This window comes from Sprattus sprattus (assembly GCF_963457725.1).
Source record: "Sprattus sprattus genome assembly, chromosome: 1".
Taxonomy (NCBI): domain Eukaryota; kingdom Metazoa; phylum Chordata; class Actinopteri; order Clupeiformes; family Clupeidae; genus Sprattus; species Sprattus sprattus.
The window spans coordinates 48,014,990-48,031,536 of record NC_137920.1 but is presented as its reverse complement, the minus strand read 5'-3'; the positions used below and the strand labels follow the sequence as shown (position 1 = coordinate 48,031,536).

The 16,547-nt window shown below is 42.9% G+C and overlaps 3 protein-coding genes across 4 annotated transcripts; all 3 read left to right on the top strand.

The window, feature by feature from the left end:
• The first annotated feature begins 523 nt into the window (after window positions 1–523).
• alkbh6 (alkB homolog 6) lies at window positions 524–3,195 on the top strand. Of its 2 annotated transcripts, none has more exons than XM_080832616.1 (7): window positions 524–572; window positions 755–829; window positions 947–1,015; window positions 1,150–1,210; window positions 1,540–1,691; window positions 1,891–1,989; window positions 2,460–3,195. In XM_080832616.1, exons 2-7 carry the CDS (start codon window positions 758–760, stop codon window positions 2,733–2,735), a joined length of 729 nt encoding a protein of 242 aa, XP_080688742.1. In that variant the 5' UTR covers window positions 524–572; window positions 755–757; the 3' UTR covers window positions 2,736–3,195. The 2 variants fall into 2 exon arrangements, with proteins under 2 accessions (XP_080688742.1, XP_080688741.1); XM_080832615.1 differs by having other exon boundaries at window positions 532–674.
• A 703-nt stretch (window positions 3,196–3,898) lies between these two features.
• Window positions 3,899–11,436, top strand: capns1a (calpain, small subunit 1 a). The gene is made up of 11 exons (XM_080851866.1): window positions 3,899–3,955; window positions 4,943–5,017; window positions 5,337–5,373; window positions 5,764–5,856; window positions 6,144–6,201; window positions 6,300–6,364; window positions 6,932–7,000; window positions 7,558–7,636; window positions 9,332–9,448; window positions 10,497–10,555; window positions 10,819–11,436. The coding sequence occupies exons 2-11, from the start codon at window positions 4,971–4,973 to the stop codon at window positions 10,843–10,845; spliced, it is 651 nt and encodes a 216-aa protein (XP_080707992.1). The 5' UTR covers window positions 3,899–3,955; window positions 4,943–4,970; the 3' UTR covers window positions 10,846–11,436.
• A 423-nt stretch (window positions 11,437–11,859) lies between these two features.
• LOC308363406 (uncharacterized protein) lies at window positions 11,860–16,249 on the top strand. Its single transcript, XM_080836217.1, has 5 exons — window positions 11,860–11,956; window positions 13,326–13,502; window positions 13,749–14,252; window positions 14,721–14,774; window positions 14,887–16,249. Exons 2-5 carry the CDS (start codon window positions 13,364–13,366, stop codon window positions 15,375–15,377), a joined length of 1,188 nt encoding a protein of 395 aa, XP_080692343.1. The 5' UTR covers window positions 11,860–11,956; window positions 13,326–13,363; the 3' UTR covers window positions 15,378–16,249.
• Window positions 16,250–16,547: the final 298 nt, after the last annotated feature.

The window sequence follows — 16,547 nt, the reverse complement described above, 5'->3', positions numbered from 1 at the left end:
ATTCATCTACTGAACATCACATTTCTACCACCACTGGATCCTTGGATCAATAGCCATTAATAAAGGTAAACCATAGCCGATTGAAGATGTGCTCTGCCTCTGGTGTAACCATGGCAACCTACTTCCATAGCTGCAATGCGAAGAGGGGGAAATCCAGCTGAACACGTAAAAAAATGAATAAATCACGATTAATACGATAGGACACACATATATATTTTGATTTCTTCCATTGGGTAAACTGTATCTTGAATATTACAGGCTACATCATTAACTAAGGACCTCAGGAGAGGCTCCTTGCCTACAATGTGGAGGTCAAAAAGGGAAAAAAATAGCCTTCTTGGTCTGGATTCCTCAGTGGGCTGTTTGCGCCCCTGACTGCACACCATGGTAGTTGCTTTTCGCTAAACAGCGGTTTGCAGCAACTATACTTCCTATTACATTCCACAGCTCTAGGGGGCAGTAACAACTAGAGCCGAGCCATATGTAACCAACGAAATAGATGATACGACAGATTGGCAGATTGGAGGTAACCTAGCGGGCCGGTGTTTCTGTACGGCTGTGTTGAGTGAAAGGTAATGCTGTGTTAGAGAACAGTTATATTGATAACCTGCTAGCTAGCTAGGTATTCACGTTTGATGAACGCTCACCTTGACTTGGATACATGCATAATAAAGGTAATAAACCTTCTCAGAATACAAGTAGGCCTATAGAATTATCGTGCATCATTCACTGTTAACAGGGTTTTGTTTTCCAGGGCATGTTTACATCATCTAGCATGGCATACCCATGTCAAATATCTAAGAAGTTGGAAGAGTACGTCGTAACTAATGTAAGAGACTTTCATAAGTTATGTGCGCTACAACATCTCGAGTATCAACTCGTGTTTGATTTGCCCGTGAATCACCAGTGCGCGCACTGCGTATTGATGCGCTTTTTCTATTTCCAGGCACCACCCACAGTATACTACATCCCAGATTTCATCACAGAAGTCGAAGAGCAGTATCTCTTACAAGAGGTGGAAACTAGCTCACGTCATACTTGTCAAAATAATGTTAAGAATGTCAGTTGTAGCTGTGTTAAATGTACATTTTGTGAATACGTTTCTGAGTGGATGGTTATGTCCTGTTTTTGCTCAATCCTGTAATGTAGGTGTACAAAGCTCCCAAACCTAAATGGACACAGTTGTCAGGAAGGAGGCTACAGAATTGGGGTATGTTCTATGTAAGGTTAATTTAGTTGATGTAGGAGTAACGATGTCTCTTCTGGAGTACATTTCAAAAGGCCATGGGACATTGTGGATGAATTTCCTTCTTCAGACAAAATATATTAAGGTTAGCGTATTAAAATATATGATAAACAAGTAGGACACTTCCATTATTTGAAGCCCTGTTTTCGAGAAACCTTACTTCATAGGACTACCTCTAAACCATACATACAAAGCAAAGTTTTGGCCTATATGCATATATTTGTGTGTTTTTTCTTTTTGTATACTTTAGATTGGCACGTGATGTGTGTTAATAATGCCCTTATTCTATTCAGGTGGGCTGCCTCGCCCAAAAGGGATGCTTGCAGAGAAGCTTCCCGATTGGCTGTTGAAATACACAAACAGAATCTCTGACCTTGGAGCATTCAATGGAAAGGCTGCCAACCATGTTTTGGTGAATGAATACAAGCCAGGGGAGGGCATTATGGTAAAATACTGTCCGCATATTGTTGTTCACAACCCATTTGATATTAATCCCTTTGCTAATGACACTTTGTTATGGTCTATGTGATGTTCGTTTAGGAGTAACTGATTATAGCTTATAGCTATAGATTATAACTGATATAGAATGAACTGCTTTTCTCTCCCTGTGCATTTCTTTGTGATCTCTATGACCAATGTCTCAGCCACATGAGGACGGCCCACTCTACCACCCCACCGTAACAACAATCAGCCTGGGCTCTCACGCCCTCCTAGACTTCTACATGCCCATTGGCCAGTGTGGGGTAAGCATGAGCAGACACCACCACAGACACTGACTTAGTCATGCAGCACACACACAACCCCGAAAGGAAGACCAAATAGATGTTTGTTTCAAAATCAATTCTACTGGTAATGGCTGCGTAGAAGAGGGAAAGCGGTAAACCTAGGAAGTTGCTGACTTTGGATTGGATTGGGTCAGCTGCTATAGGAGCCTGGACATGAACAAAGGCAAACATTGCTTTGCCACTGCTGTTCTGCTTCATCTGTGAAGTTATGCAAGCATTGGTGCTTTGTGCCTTTCACTCTTTGTTCCTCTGTTAACCAAAAAGCTGTTATCAAATTTGACTGTTTAGTTTTCTCCTGGAGAATTGTAACAAAAAATGTCCTCAGCCTTGGAGCACAAACTAAACATAACACCGTAGGCTAGATTTGTAGGTGTATCTTACTTTTGTCTTTATTTCCAAAGCTCTTTCTCAACTCCTCCTCCTTTCAGAGAGAGGGGCCCCAGGACGAGGAGAGCCGCTGCCTGCTCTCCCTGCTGCTGCAGCCCCGGAGCCTGCTCATCCTGCGGGAGGAAATGTACGAGCGCCTGCTCCACGGCATCCGGAACGACCGGGAGGACACTTTAACAGAGAGAGTGGCAAACCTCTCCTCTGCGTCGGCCCAGCCTGGGGAGGTGCTCACCCGAGGCACTAGGGTGTCCCTCACAATCCGCCATGTGCCCAAGGTCATCTGTGTCAACCTGCTGCTTGGCAGGAAAAAATGTTAACTACGTGTCAAACAGGAAGAAAGAGACATTGACAGCACACCCTTGCAATCTTAGCAAGAAGTAAAGACTGTCTGATGGGTCCTCAGTCTACACTGTAAGTAGCTGTGTGGACTTTGTGGTTTGTGGGATCTGAGAACTCTCGTCTGAGAAACCCTCTGGAGCAGAGAGTTTGTGAAGGCAAAGCAGACATGAAGGGTGTAAGAGCAGATCACAAACATGTCTGATGTGGCACAAGTATCTTTCAAAGTAATGGGAGACTGTAAACCATAGTAAAGAGTGCTTTGGAAGTCAGATATCCTGAGAAATTAGCACATCTGTCCTGTGTTTGCCATCTTGTTATTTCCACTCACTGTTTATGCCTTTTTGTATTTAGTTTATAGGTTGAGACTGTTAGGACAAATATGTTAAATGTGCTAAAAATGTAACTACCTGTCTTACCCTTCAATCAGACATTGCCATGGCGCTGGAATAAGGTGACTGTAATATAAATGAATATAATGTTGTATAATGTCAGATTTAATATATGTACACAATATTGTCTGATCACTCATTCGCATCTTTTATCTTTTTTTTAATCGCATCTGATCGTGTCAACATCTGTGTTAAGCGAATTAAAAGCACTCCTAATCTAGAGGGGAGCTGTGAACAGCTGTGGTGTCAAAACGTAATGTTTTAATGGCAACTTTAACTGAAACCTGAAAAAATGGCAACAAAACCCATTTCCATCAACCTTAGTGGCGTTGCACTCTAATGGCAAGTTACATGTATATTCACATTAGAATATTTTATGCAAATGTGAAGCGTTTCCAGCCAGGATTTCCTTAATCGAAAGGTCAGAAAAAGTTGGGTGGAAATTATAGTGTTCAAGTAAAACACTGTTACATAACTCAAGATATTTGAAATGTATCAAACTAGCAGGCAGTACAATTACATTTATTTAAGGCTACAATAAAACACGTAGGACATGACATACCAGTTTGTTTTAGACCTCGTTTAGACATGTTTGCCAAATATGTACCCTTGTACATACTTTACTTGAAAGTATGTGGTTGAATTATGCATCCTGTTCATAGAATGCACGCAGGAAGCATGTAAATGTTTATTCATATAGATTCCCCACCCTTTGAGTTCACCCCAGCCTGCACTATATTGGTAGTTGCGTCAGTGAATGCAGTCAGTGTGCCAACGAAGCGACAGCACCCTGCTCTTCCTGCGACTTGGTAAGTGTCAAGGGATCATAATATAACGTCATCTAGTTAAAGGACAAGGTGGCAGTGTATAAACATGCGAGAAGGGCAACTGTCAATATGGTCATAAGGTTCTTGACGGCAGGTTTCTTTATGAAGTAGCTATATGTAATGCAAGTGTCCGTGGGATATGGCAAACCCAACAAGTTTAGTTAGCAAGGTAGCTAAACGTCAGCCAGCCAGGAAGAGACTTGATTAGATTACTAATTAGCTTGTATGCTATCTAACGCTAATGCGTTTGGGAGATGCAAACATTGGATTTATTTGTATTCTTGAATATTCGCTCGTCCCCCAATTAGCCAAAAAAAAGCCAACTTGACGGGTGATGCATTCTATACGGATTGCATTTGAAGCAAATGGTTAGCTAGCTAGCTAATTTACAAGAACATGCCTATCAGGAAGCTAGCGAAACAGATCAACAAAGTTAAAGGCTGACGAGTCGGACAAATCATATTTCAACCTTCACTTGTATCTTTCCCACTACACTAGGTATATTAACAAGCAGGCATATTCTGTGTGGTTAACTTGCAATCCCAGAACTATTCGAGTGCAAAACTTGCTCGAGGAAGGCAGGCCTGCCTCCAGTTGTCAATCAACAAAACCCTAACGCCCGCTATGTACTGTTTTATGTATATGCTCGCTATAGCTTTTAGCACAACTCATCCCAACTTCACTTATAAGAAATATGTCATTGTAAAGTGTGAGGAGTTTACTTGTAGTATTATTACATGTTTGTTCATGTAGCGTTAGGTGGGGCCCACTGGGAGTAGGAATATTTGTAGTGGGTGTGTCTGCATCTGTTGTAACTTATGACATTTTCACTACGCCATGGCTAACTATGCTGGTGCAATGTTTTTTTTTTTTTTTTTTTTTTTTTAAGTTACTCAGGTCAGACTGACTGTTTTTATGTTAATTAAGATGTCTGTTTGCTTTGTTGTTCCCTGTCATCCTTATCTTCAGATTCTTCAGAAATACAGGCCAGCTCAAAATGTTTCTTGCCAAAAGACTGATTGGAGGCATTCTGGATGTGGTCAGGTGAGCAGTACTAAATATCTGTATCTAGCTCAACACACTTGTTGTTGGTATGTGTGTGATGACTCTAACCAGTTTTGTGCTTGACCACAATGTAAGCCTAAAACGCCAAATAATTTAAGTTTAATTATTTTATGTCATCATCAATCACTTTATTTTGTTCATGTAGAATGTTAAACTGACTAATTTGGCTTATGTACTTTAGTATGTAACATTGTGCCACACCTTCACCCTCTTATCATCTGTGACTCAGTCACAAAGGAATGTTTGCACTTCTGCAGTAGATCTTCCTAGAGTGACGGTATTCTTTGCTTTCTTACAGCAACATTGACCCAGCCCAGTTTGTGCCTTCCGACCCCGTGAGTCATTACACATATTTCCACCCAGTACCTGTTCTACCAGTGTTGTGGGTACTCGTGAGACACATGGACACTGTTATACCAGTGTTGTGGGTACTCGTGAGACACATGGACACATTAAGGATTTAGACCACTGCTAAGGCTTGTGTCCCCTAATGACATTGGGACCATGTTTTCAGTTAGATGAGATTTTTGATGACCGTATCAGTTGAAATAGTGAAAGTGGTCATCCTAAATCAAGATGTGCTGTTGTGAAGCTTTTTCATTTCTGTAGAACCTTAAAGCCAAAGAGTGTTCTTCATTTGACAGATGTGTGTAAAGCCTTCAGCTATAGTTGCGTAGCGAAGTTAATGTGGAGAATGACAGTTTTGTCATGTTTGTGTTCGTTAGCCTCCCGCACGTAGGCCCCTTGCGTACGCCGATCAGTATGAGAGCGATGAGGAGAAGCAGTTCCGCAAAGTTTTTCAGCAGCTCGCTGGGGATGTGAGTACAAAGCACCTCTTCAATCATGGCATTGATTCAAAGAAACACTTATTGTTAGTTTTAACCCAATGCTATCCACTTTACTCTCTGTAATCATTTGCTTCGTAATGAATTTATTATTGTTACTCAAATGCTCTTACTCACGAATGCATTTCATAGTGATCCTAAAATATTCTTTCATGGTGACCCCAAAATGTTCTTCCATGGTGACCCCAAAATGTTCTTTTCATGGTGACCCCAAAATGTTAATTTCAAGGTGACCCCTAAATGTTCTTGCCCCTGTTTAGGACATGGAGGTTAGCCCCACTGAACTGATGAACATCCTCAACAGAATCATTGGCAAACGTAATTCATCTTTTTTATGATTGTGCGTGTGGTCTGATTTGGTTTAGTTGCACTGAAATCAGATATTGATTTTTGTGTTTGATTTGATTATTCCACAGATCAAAACCTGAAGACAGATGGCTTCAGCATAGAGTCTTGCAGGAGTATGGTAGCTGTAATGGATGTATCCTGCACTGTGTTTGTCTGTGTCTGTGTGTGAGAGAGAGAGAGAGGGATAGAGAGTGTGTGTCTGTGTGTCTGTGTGCGCAAGAGTTTGAGAGTATGTGTGTCTTTGTGTGTGAGAGGGAAAGAGAGTGTGTCTGTGTGTGTGAGAGGGTGAGAGTATGTGTGTCTGAGTGAGTGTGAAAATTAGATCATAGCTGGATTCCTGACTCTAACATACCACATAATATTCAGTTGATAAATATGCTCTCAAAATAGAGCACTGCTTCGAATTGATATATCTGACTATTGGTTATTCTTGTTATATGACGTAATTTAAAATATATTGTTCTATGGAATGGCTGGACAATGGTTAGTGTATTAAAACAGTGCATTAAATGACCCTTTGCAATGGTAGCAGCATGCTAAAACATTTGACACATATCTTCATCCTAACAAACTAATTATGAATGCAAATTCTGACATTGTGGTTGACGGTCTGACAGTCATCACATTGTAATGTCTTTTGTGAGACATTTGCATTTATTTGTACACATGAGAGAACCAGTGGACCTTAACACACCTGCAGAGTGACAGCACTGGCAAGCTGGGCTTCCACGAGTTCAAACACCTCTGGAACAACATAAAGAAATGGCAGGTAGGCTCCTCAACAGCAGTACCGTGCAAGCCTCCTCAGTGCATCAGCGTTTTTTATTCAGTCAATACACTCTTCATCGTTGACTAAATGCACTTAACATGAGGACATAATGAATACGAGTCAAGCTTAGCTTAGCTCCTGCAGCTGTTTCATCAGCCAGCTTTGACGTCACTGTAGTGCATGTGCTTGTTACCGCCACCATAGTATCGATGGAGAAGACTATTGATGTGTCAGTCAAGCCAACTCGGCAGCCCTCAAGGACTAAAGGAGAAGCATGAGAAATGAAAGGGACAGGAGTGTCAGTGAGTTATGTGTGAAGGGATGTTTGGTCTTTATTGATGAAGTAGTTATTATAAAGAGGACAGAATATAACAAATGTGTTGTTCGTTGTACTGCATAGTACACTGACACTGTAGTTTTTATCCCACAATGGTGTACCTATACATACATGGCATGTTGATAAACATTACCATCTCCAAATAGTCGCCAAATAGTTTAAAGCTTTTGTGTTTTATAAATGAGTCTTTCCTTCTGTCTGTGTCCCTCTCTCTGCATAGGGTGTGTATAAGCAGTTTGACGCAGACGGCTCTGGGGTGATCGGTGCAGATGAGCTGCCAAACGCATTCAGAGCTGCAGGTAAGAGAGGCTGAGGCCAGGCCTTGACATGCAAAATATGAATGCAAATGGTCCCTTCATAAGCTGAGCTTGCCAGCAGTAGACAGACGTAACCAGTGTGTCTGTTTGCTTAGGCCAAGGGATTCAATAGAGATAGAGCTGCGTCTGTAACCAGGGTGTCTGTTTGCTTAGGCCCAGGGGTTCAATAGAGATAGGGCTGGGTCTGTAAACAGTGTGTCTGTCTGCTTAGGCCCAGGGGTTCTCTAGAGATAGAGCTGGGTCTGTCCAGGGCTCCGTCCAGAACATATGCTCTTCAGTCTCATTAGGGGATGCTCAACCTCATCACATCCATCTCCAACAATAGATGTTTGACACACTAAAACACATTTTCACTCCCAATAGGTCTAAAAACTATTAATATCTACTGTCAATGGATTAACCCATAAACCACCTTTCAGATCCTCCTCTTCTTTTATTAGACAGTGCAGACGGCAGAGAGACAGGGCATGCACAGGGTTGGTGTGAAAAGTGCTGGGGACAAAGATGGGATTGAGATTGAGCATCATTGCCTTCTGATGCTCCATCAGCACCATTCGACTGAGCCATATTTGAAGCAGCAAACTCAACCGTGAGGGACATGACTCTACCTATGCATACTGCGGCTGCTTGTCCTGCTGTCAGTAGAACACCAGCGGGCGTACAAGAGAGAAAGCGCTGCAAGCACTTTACCAGTCAAGACCAATGTTCAGTGATGCCGAGGCATAAGCGCTTCCCACGAACATCTTCGCCACCATTTCGTCTCCTGTTCACGCCTTGGTGGAAGGGGTCGTTGGGATTGTAGGGCAGTATCCTCCAGCTTCAAGTGCGTGATGAGCGAAGCGAGAGAAAAAAGTTGGGAAAAGTTTAATCCTATGCAAATGAGGAGTGAATTTTGCCAGCACTGGTTTCAAAATTGCAGGACTATGGTGTTGTTATGTCATTTAATTTGCTGAAAAGAAAAGCTTGGAGGGCCTTGTGAGGGCACTTCGCTGGCATGTATCCTTACCGTGAGGGGGGTGAGCTCTGGCGTAGGTGCTGAATTCCAGTGGCATGTCTGGGTCTCATGTTGGCAGTGGGGTAGACGGGCAGCTTCACCTCGGAGAGTATCACAGCCAGCTTAAGAACAGCCAGATAGTCCTTCTTCAATTCCAGCCGCTCCCACTGAGACCCAAGAGAAGAATAAATGGCTTAAATGGCTTATCAGCGGTCAAGACCTGGTGTGTTCCTTGCACCAGCCAGCCTACATGAAATACCAAAAATACGTTAAAAATTGAAGTTTCAAGCTTTGATGGTTTAAAATGTTAGTTTCATTTATAAAAGTCCAGTAATTACTCCTAACGTCCTTTACTACTTCTTAAGGCAAAATAGCTCCAAGAAATGCAGGAAATGTCTGTACAATAACACTTGGATGCTCACAACTTGGATCACTTATCTTTACACAATTTAGCACTTTAACAATGTACTAATGAATTATTTATGAATTATAGTGTTTGGGTACTATTCAGGTTAATTTACAATTATATAGTAATTTATTATAATGTTACATTGTGGATCTTTTTTTTATGTACCTTAATGAGAATGCTGAGCAGTAACACTATTTACCAGCGGCTACCTAAAAGTATGGCATCCAAGCATGGCACGCCATGACTCGTATTAAATTACTGCTCTTACTCTCAGGCTTCCCTCTAAACGACCAGCTCTTTGACATGATCATCCGTCGCTACAGTGACGAGAGTGGAAACATGGACTTCGATAACTACATTGGATGCCTGGTGCGACTTGATGCCATGTGCCGTAAGTGCGACCTTTGAACTCTGTGTCTTCTGCTCCCCTTCAGTGACATCAAGCCGGTGGCTCAGCCGGTTTTGTAATATAACTACTTCTGATCGAAAATATGTCTGAAAAGCCCTTGGTATTTGGGTTGTGGAAGAAGAAAGGACTAAATGGGTGCCTTCCTGGATATGCCTACCACAATGACTGGCTCAAGGGACTTTCCTGAACCTGTGTTGAGAGCTGGAGATGAATGAACTCTCAGATTAAAAATATTTTGCTGAACAGCCAATCAGGATGTTCTCTCTTTCACCGACATGCTCAGTCTTCCGATTAGTGTCAGCATTGCGGTACACACTCCTTTAACTGAGCTTTGGCCTTGGCTTGCACATGTGTCTTAATGGCTTTGTTTAAATCAACACACTAGCCTGGGTGAGGAATTTGTTTGGCTAGGGCAATGATAGGCCCACCTTTGACTGACAAAACATTGCACACCCCCACCACCATGGTGCAAGGGAGACACTCACGTATTCCCTGCAATTGAACTCTTGATCAAAAAACAGATGCCCATCGTTTCTGTATTTGAAAAGTTTAACATTACCAGTTTCATTTTATCAGTAAAACATTTTAACTTCTCAATGGGTAATCAGTCCATACAATGTTCATGTTAGGCATATGTCCGTTGTATTCAGAATAGGGCAAGCTATACCTATTTATAGGCTAAATGGTAGTGACCTGAGGTCTGTTGTTAGTGTTTCCTGTTTTTTTTTTTACCCTCAACACGAACCCCCCTAGGAGGGCCACCTCACACTTCTGGGCTAGGGAACGTTTACATTAGCTGTGCAAACAAAACAATAGTCCTGTGCATACCGTGATTAAACCTTAGTTAGATTTATTGCTCAAAATTCTGTAAAAATGACATAAAGACTCTTACAATAATTCATGGATCAGTCTAAAAGATTATGCGACCATGTATTTTGTGTTGTGAGTAGTCTGATCACTGTCAGACTGGACTGCATAGTTTAGTCAAACCAAGCTAAATTCCACTGATGATTCTTCCCATATATCTCAGGTGCCTTCAAAACCCTTGACAAGGACAACAATGGCACCATCAAAGTCAATGTACAAGAGGCAAGTATATCAACCATTGACTGATAAATACATATCTTTAAAGACACTCTGAGAGGATGTTGTTTTGCTTAAGCTATTCATCAATAAAGAACCATTTTTACACATATGTTTTACAATCAAACTAGAATTGTAGAAGTCTTCTGTAGTTCTACGAAGGATGCCGTTTTTAATGAAACAATCTTAGCGCTAATCACCAGTAGTCTCTACTAAATGTGGAATTGGGGAATTCCATGTCTAACTATCCCTCCCTCCTTTCTCTCCAGTGGCTCCAGCTGACTATGTACTCCTGAATACAGACCACGCCAATTTAGAAATGTTTTGTTTGCACTGCACTGCACCCCCCCAACCCCAACCCACATTATCAAGGCTTCTACAGTACAGACTGTTTGTATGACACAGTTCTATGGTTCTGTTTGGATAACCTGCATGTTTTGTCTCCCTCTCTTTTTTTGAATATGCTCCTAGAGTTGTATTTATCACTTGCCTTTACATACTTCTTCTTACCTGATTTACTTCATGTGCAATACTGTATCTACATAGCAGCAGGCCATTAGGGCGACACAGTAGCTGGACCCAAAGACTATAGTGTATTAACAGGTCTGATTTGATGTGATCACTGTGCACAATAACTTGCTACGTACACAACTGTGCGTGCGTGTGCAGACACACTCTCTCTCTGACACACACAGACACACACAGACACACACACACACACACACACACACACACACACACACACACACACAATTAAGCACAGTCAAAGTGCCATTGCTGCATGAAGCCAATAGGTGTCAAAGGACCAGCAATACAAGAATGTGGAAACATTTGCCATGGGTCACTGTTCATGCTCATATTTTATACTTAATAAAACAGAGCCATTACCGTGAGTCTGTGGACATTCATTACAGCCTTCAGTCTTGGAATGTCTAGCTATCTACATGGTTTTGTTTGCAATCAATTATTTAACATTCACCAACCTGTTATTCAATTAGTTGTAGTTCAATTTTGTGTTTATGGAATTAATCTATCTTCCATGGTATTGAATGATAGCTAGAAAACAAGACAAGAGGTTATAACATTTTGCTTTGCCATGTAGTAAAAAGTCAAATAAGATAAGCTTTGTCCTGTATTTACAAAGTCTGAACTTGCAATGTGAGGTTATCAGTGGTGGTGGGAGAGAGCTGTGTGGTAGCTACCTCAGTGAGAACAGTTTGGTGGCGAGGATATGGCGAACAGCGCCTTGTCTGGAGGGTAGTGGCCACAATGAGTACTTCAGCATCATCCAGCGATATGGACGGAGGAAAGGCACACGGAGTCTGCGCAACGTTGCTACACCCGACCGTACGAAGTTTCTGGATATCCGTTCGCAGAACTAGGGACGCAAAAAGCTTTATATTGAAGGTAAACGCCCGATGCCTTATGGACATTTAGATAACTTTTTATGTCGGTAGATGTAATAAATGTTTCCGGACTTTATAAGGGATCTAAGAACACAATGCGTTCTGGGTTTAATGAGACCAGTTCCAGTAGTGGGTAGGTAGCTAGAAGCTAGCTAATGTTTGCTTTGTGCGCAAACTGGAACAACGACTAAGATATCGAAAGTTAAACGTAATCATGAACGTGCAACTACAATAGTTTCGTCGTGCAAAGTGTGTGTCAGACATACGTCATTATTATCGCTGCATTTGCAGATGAAGTGGTTATTCTTAATCTTCACGTGGATTTTGTGTGTAAATAGCTAGCAAATGTTAGCTAAGTTACCTACATAGCTATCCAGTATAGTCATGGGAAACCAGCTATATGGTCTTTGCCTATTCAAAGACCAAAGCCATCTAGCGGATGACTAGGTTGACAAGTGCACATGGTCAGAGCATGCACAGAAATTAAGTTCTTCGCTTATACTATTTACTTGGAGATGCAAGTCCTACTGAACCATCACCTGTCCATAGCCTGTTCGTGTGGTGATGCAGCCTATAGTCTGTAACTATAGTTATAACTATAGTTAGCTCTGTTTAAAGCTATCTTTAGTGATATAGCGTTCAGCTAGGAATTCATCTGAAATCATTTTGGGAAGTAGTTTCTCACTAGTAGGAGAAAAAAAGATGAAGTGGGCGTGCACCGTAGTATCACACAACTCACTAAATCAAGTCTGCTCATTGGTGCAACACTCTGAATCCGTATTTATTACCCAACTGTAATGTATTTTATTTTCTATTTGTGTTTATTTTCTATTTGTGGTTTAACTTGTCCTTACAGGCGTATGCCTGTGTCGGGGTCTTTACATACCTTCACATTTATCGATCTGTGTCTATATGACCCTTTTCATCTGTAGGAGTATGTGTGACTACATGAGTATGGAGTGCAAAGAACATTATGTCCTGAAAGTCCACAATCTTTTCTTTTCTTTTTTTAATGAAATACAATGCTGTTCTGGCATGATAGACATAGTCATACCTTTTAAAAGAGGGCATATTTGAGTAATTATGTGACTATTTTGATGAAACGTGTCAGTGCTGGTGTTAACCTTAACATTAGAACTACCATTTTTTTTGTTAGAAATCAGCATATTATGCGTAGAAAATGGTTTACGAGGCACCTACTGTTTAAAATCATCCGGAACTTCGTAAGGCCGATGCTGACATAGTCAAACGTTTGGGACTCCTCTAGATCGTTAATATGGCAGCCCACCTCCCCCTGCTTGTGAGTGTGAGCCTCTTTATATTTCCTCCGCTGGGGGTATACTTACACTTTAATTGATGTGACCACACAGGAGAACTCCACAGGGCTGCGCCAGCTTGATGGGGGAGGATGACATCCACAACATCACCAGAGTTGTTCGACAAGGACGGCGTGCCCATACGCTTCAAGAAGAGGAAAGCTCGCTTCACCTTCAGTGAGGTGCACATCCTTCTGGACGAGGTCCGCAAGCACCGCCACATTGTTGTCGGTGGGTGCTCATAGCTACTATGATTAACTGAGAAATGCTAAAAACAAGGACTGCTCTTATGGACTCATTTTGCGTAGATGTAGCAGTGAATGGAATGGACCTTTGTAGTGGTGGTGTCTACAGCAATGGCATTTTACATATGTTCTAATCTGTTTTGGCATGTGTTTTTTTTTGCATTGTACCTCACTTGTAAGTAATTGGATAGAAGTAATGCCATGTGACCAAATCTAAACATGATTTCCCCAGGCAAGTTCAACTATGGTGTGCCAGCGACGGTAAAGAAGCGCACCTGGGCAGAGATCACCGCCCGCATCAACGAGATTGGCGAGTGTGAGCGTGAGGTCACGGAGGTCATCAAGAAGTGGGCAGACCTGAAGTGCGAAACCAAGCGCAAGGTGGCGGCCCTCCGCACGGGGTTCGTAAGCTTCCCAGGCAGCCGCTACCTGCGAGACTTCTCGCCCACGGAGAACATCGTCCGGCAGATCCTGGAGCTGGACAGCAAGAAGGGAGGACGCCGGCCCGGCAGCGGAAACCGAAATGGCAACAGTACGGCGAAAGGGTTGGGTGGAGATGATGATGGGGCTGGGGAGGAAGACGATGGGATTGGCCCCGTGCCCAGCTCGCCTGAAGCAGGGGAAGGAGATCGAGGGGTGGGCATAGGTGCCATGGACTCACCCTCCACCATGACGCCACCGCCACCAGGTTCAAAAGACACGAGCACTGAGCGTGAGTCTGTGTTTGACAGCTCTGGTGAGTGCTTGTGTTTTACAGAGTCCTTATCTCTCATTCTCTCTACACAGGTTCCCAAGGAAGCTTTTACACTTTTGCCTGTCCTTGGGACTGTTTGCGATGAGGCATAAGTTTGGATTAGCTGTAAGAGCACCTCACTTAATATGTCTCTTTTCATTCAAAAAGCAAAGCAATACAAATATCCCTAAAAATGTCTACCTTTCTTCATAAAAAATTGTCTTTTTTATTTGGGCTAGTCTAAATAATTTCTAAATGATGCCTGCTTGAAGGGCTTCCAGGGATTTAGAAACTTTGTGAGCCCTTGGTTGCTTGCCTAAAGACAGTGTTCTGGCATGTTCAATTTAATAACTGAATGGAGTTTAACAAAAACTGGTTTCATCGACCATCGCCACAAACACATATTAACAACGCCAATGTGGTGTGAATACCGTTTATGTTTTGAACGATTTTCTCTCTTTGTAATTCCAGGAGATCTGTCAGAAGACCCATTTGAAATGAGTTTTGAAATGCCAATTACAGAAGGTGAGTCACTCATACGTTTGCAGATTTACAAGTTTGGTAATAGTCACACCATAATAACACCTTATCACATGTGACCCACATCACATCTCCTGTTCTTTCTTGACCCCCTCAGACAGCAGTCACCAGGAGGACTTAGATGACGATCAACGCAAGAGCTCGCGACCGTCCACTTCAACTCCCACCTCCGCTGCCAATGCCAGCACCAGCAATAGCAACCACTGCAGCAGTGCTGGAGCCGCACATCGTTCTAAGACGCCTTCCCTTCCTCTCCCTTCTTCTTCCTCCTCTTCGGCTCCCCGTCATCCTCTCCCTCCATCCGGTGTCCAGGCTCCAGAGCAGGGCAGCGGGGCAAGCGGCGTGGATGTGGGCCATGCCGCGGTGATGAGCGTGGAGGAGCAGCACATGTCCAACGCATTGCTGGAGACGGTGTCCCGCTCGCTAGAGCTGCTGTCCGAGTCTGTGCAGCAGCTGGCCGAGACGCAGCAGGAGTTCGTGAGCGAGTCGCTGCATCTGCAGCGAGACACCATGCAAGTGCTGCGCGACTTCGCCACCGGTGCCATGTCACTCATGCACGACAAGCTCAATGGCCGCCCCGCGCTATAGCCATGGCAACCTAACTCGTGCTATAGCCACGCCAAACTGACCCACGCCACCCCTGGGTTCATGGACGAAGACGCTCTTTCGAAATGGACGGTGCCCGTTCTATAGCCATGGCAGCCAAACCCGTGCCACCCCTGGTGTCTTGGTCGGAAACGGCCATTCATGACAGGCGGCGCCAGGTGCTGTAGACAAAGCAACCCGTCCCACGTCATAGATGTGGAGATCTTCCTTGTTGCCAGGACAGCTCAAACTGTTTGACATGAACCTGCAGCCTTGGGAAAGAAAGGCGGGTATGTCAGCAAGGAGGCTTAGGTCTATGACCAACAAGCCCAGTGGACTGGACAGCCATGAGCCATGCTTGCTGGACTGCTATAGCAGCAATATTATAGCCTGAGCAGCATGCTCCAGGGACTGCAGGATCCATAGCAGAAAACAGCGCCTCTAGTTGGTTGCTAGACACTGACACTGTTGTTATTAGGCGTGATCTCGCATCAGTGTCCGTGGACTGTCTGTGATACAGGGCCCATAGCACCAAACCTGGCACTTGCCACACCACAACCTCACAGTGTTCATTGTGGTCTGGAAACCCTCATTTGTAGTGTGCTAACTCCTAGTTAAGTCAAAGGGTGACCGTGCACACTGGCCTGGGAAGTCTATCTATAGCAACTACAACAACCAGTTAGGAGAAAATGCAACACATTTGTCACACAAGGTATTCAATGCAACTTTCAGAGCAGTGTCTAACTAATGGTGTTATCCTCCCAGGACCTCTGCCAGTCATGTTTTGGGTTCAAAATCAGTTGAATTCCTTGATATGTTGCTATAATGTGATGTCTTGTATTATCTATTTTTATACTGTGAAATTGCAAAGTGCATGAAAAAACAAAACACTTACAAAGAATTAAGAACTTCCCATTGCTACGTGGAGATGACTGAAATATTTGAACTCTGAACTGATGTTGTAATCCTAGCAGATATTTTGTTGTGTTTTCAGTCATTTGTGGAATCAAATCCTCTTCAAGATTATATTTTGCTGTATTTCAAACAGAACATTCATCACTTAAAGTGCATATGACACCTCAATACAACATTTTTCAAATAAATAAAACAAAGGAGGTATTACGCAATCGATATATATGTTTACTTAAAATATATATACTTGTTAAAATTAAC

Excerpts from the sequence above, each read along its gene's own strand:
- LOC308363406 (XM_080836217.1), top strand. The coding sequence starts at position 13,364 with ATGACATCCACAACATCACCAGAGTTGTTCGACAAGGACGGCGTGCCC. Across the intron at positions 13,503-13,748 it reads GCACCGCCACATTGTTGTCG|GCAAGTTCAACTATGGTGTG; the intron begins GTGGGTGCTCAT and ends TGATTTCCCCAG. Across the intron at positions 14,253-14,720 it reads GTCTGTGTTTGACAGCTCTG|GAGATCTGTCAGAAGACCCA; the intron begins GTGAGTGCTTGT and ends TTGTAATTCCAG.
- capns1a (XM_080851866.1), top strand. The coding sequence starts at position 4,971 with ATGTTTCTTGCCAAAAGACTGATTGGAGGCATTCTGGATGTGGTCAG. Across the intron at positions 5,374-5,763 it reads AGTTTGTGCCTTCCGACCCC|CCTCCCGCACGTAGGCCCCT; the intron begins GTGAGTCATTAC and ends TGTGTTCGTTAG. Across the intron at positions 10,556-10,818 it reads TCAAAGTCAATGTACAAGAG|TGGCTCCAGCTGACTATGTA; the intron begins GCAAGTATATCA and ends CTTTCTCTCCAG.
- alkbh6 (XM_080832615.1), top strand. The coding sequence starts at position 636 with ATGAACGCTCACCTTGACTTGGATACATGCATAATAAAG. Across the intron at positions 1,016-1,149 it reads AGCAGTATCTCTTACAAGAG|GTGTACAAAGCTCCCAAACC; the intron begins GTGGAAACTAGC and ends CCTGTAATGTAG. Across the intron at positions 1,211-1,539 it reads AAGGAGGCTACAGAATTGGG|GTGGGCTGCCTCGCCCAAAA; the intron begins GTATGTTCTATG and ends TATTCTATTCAG.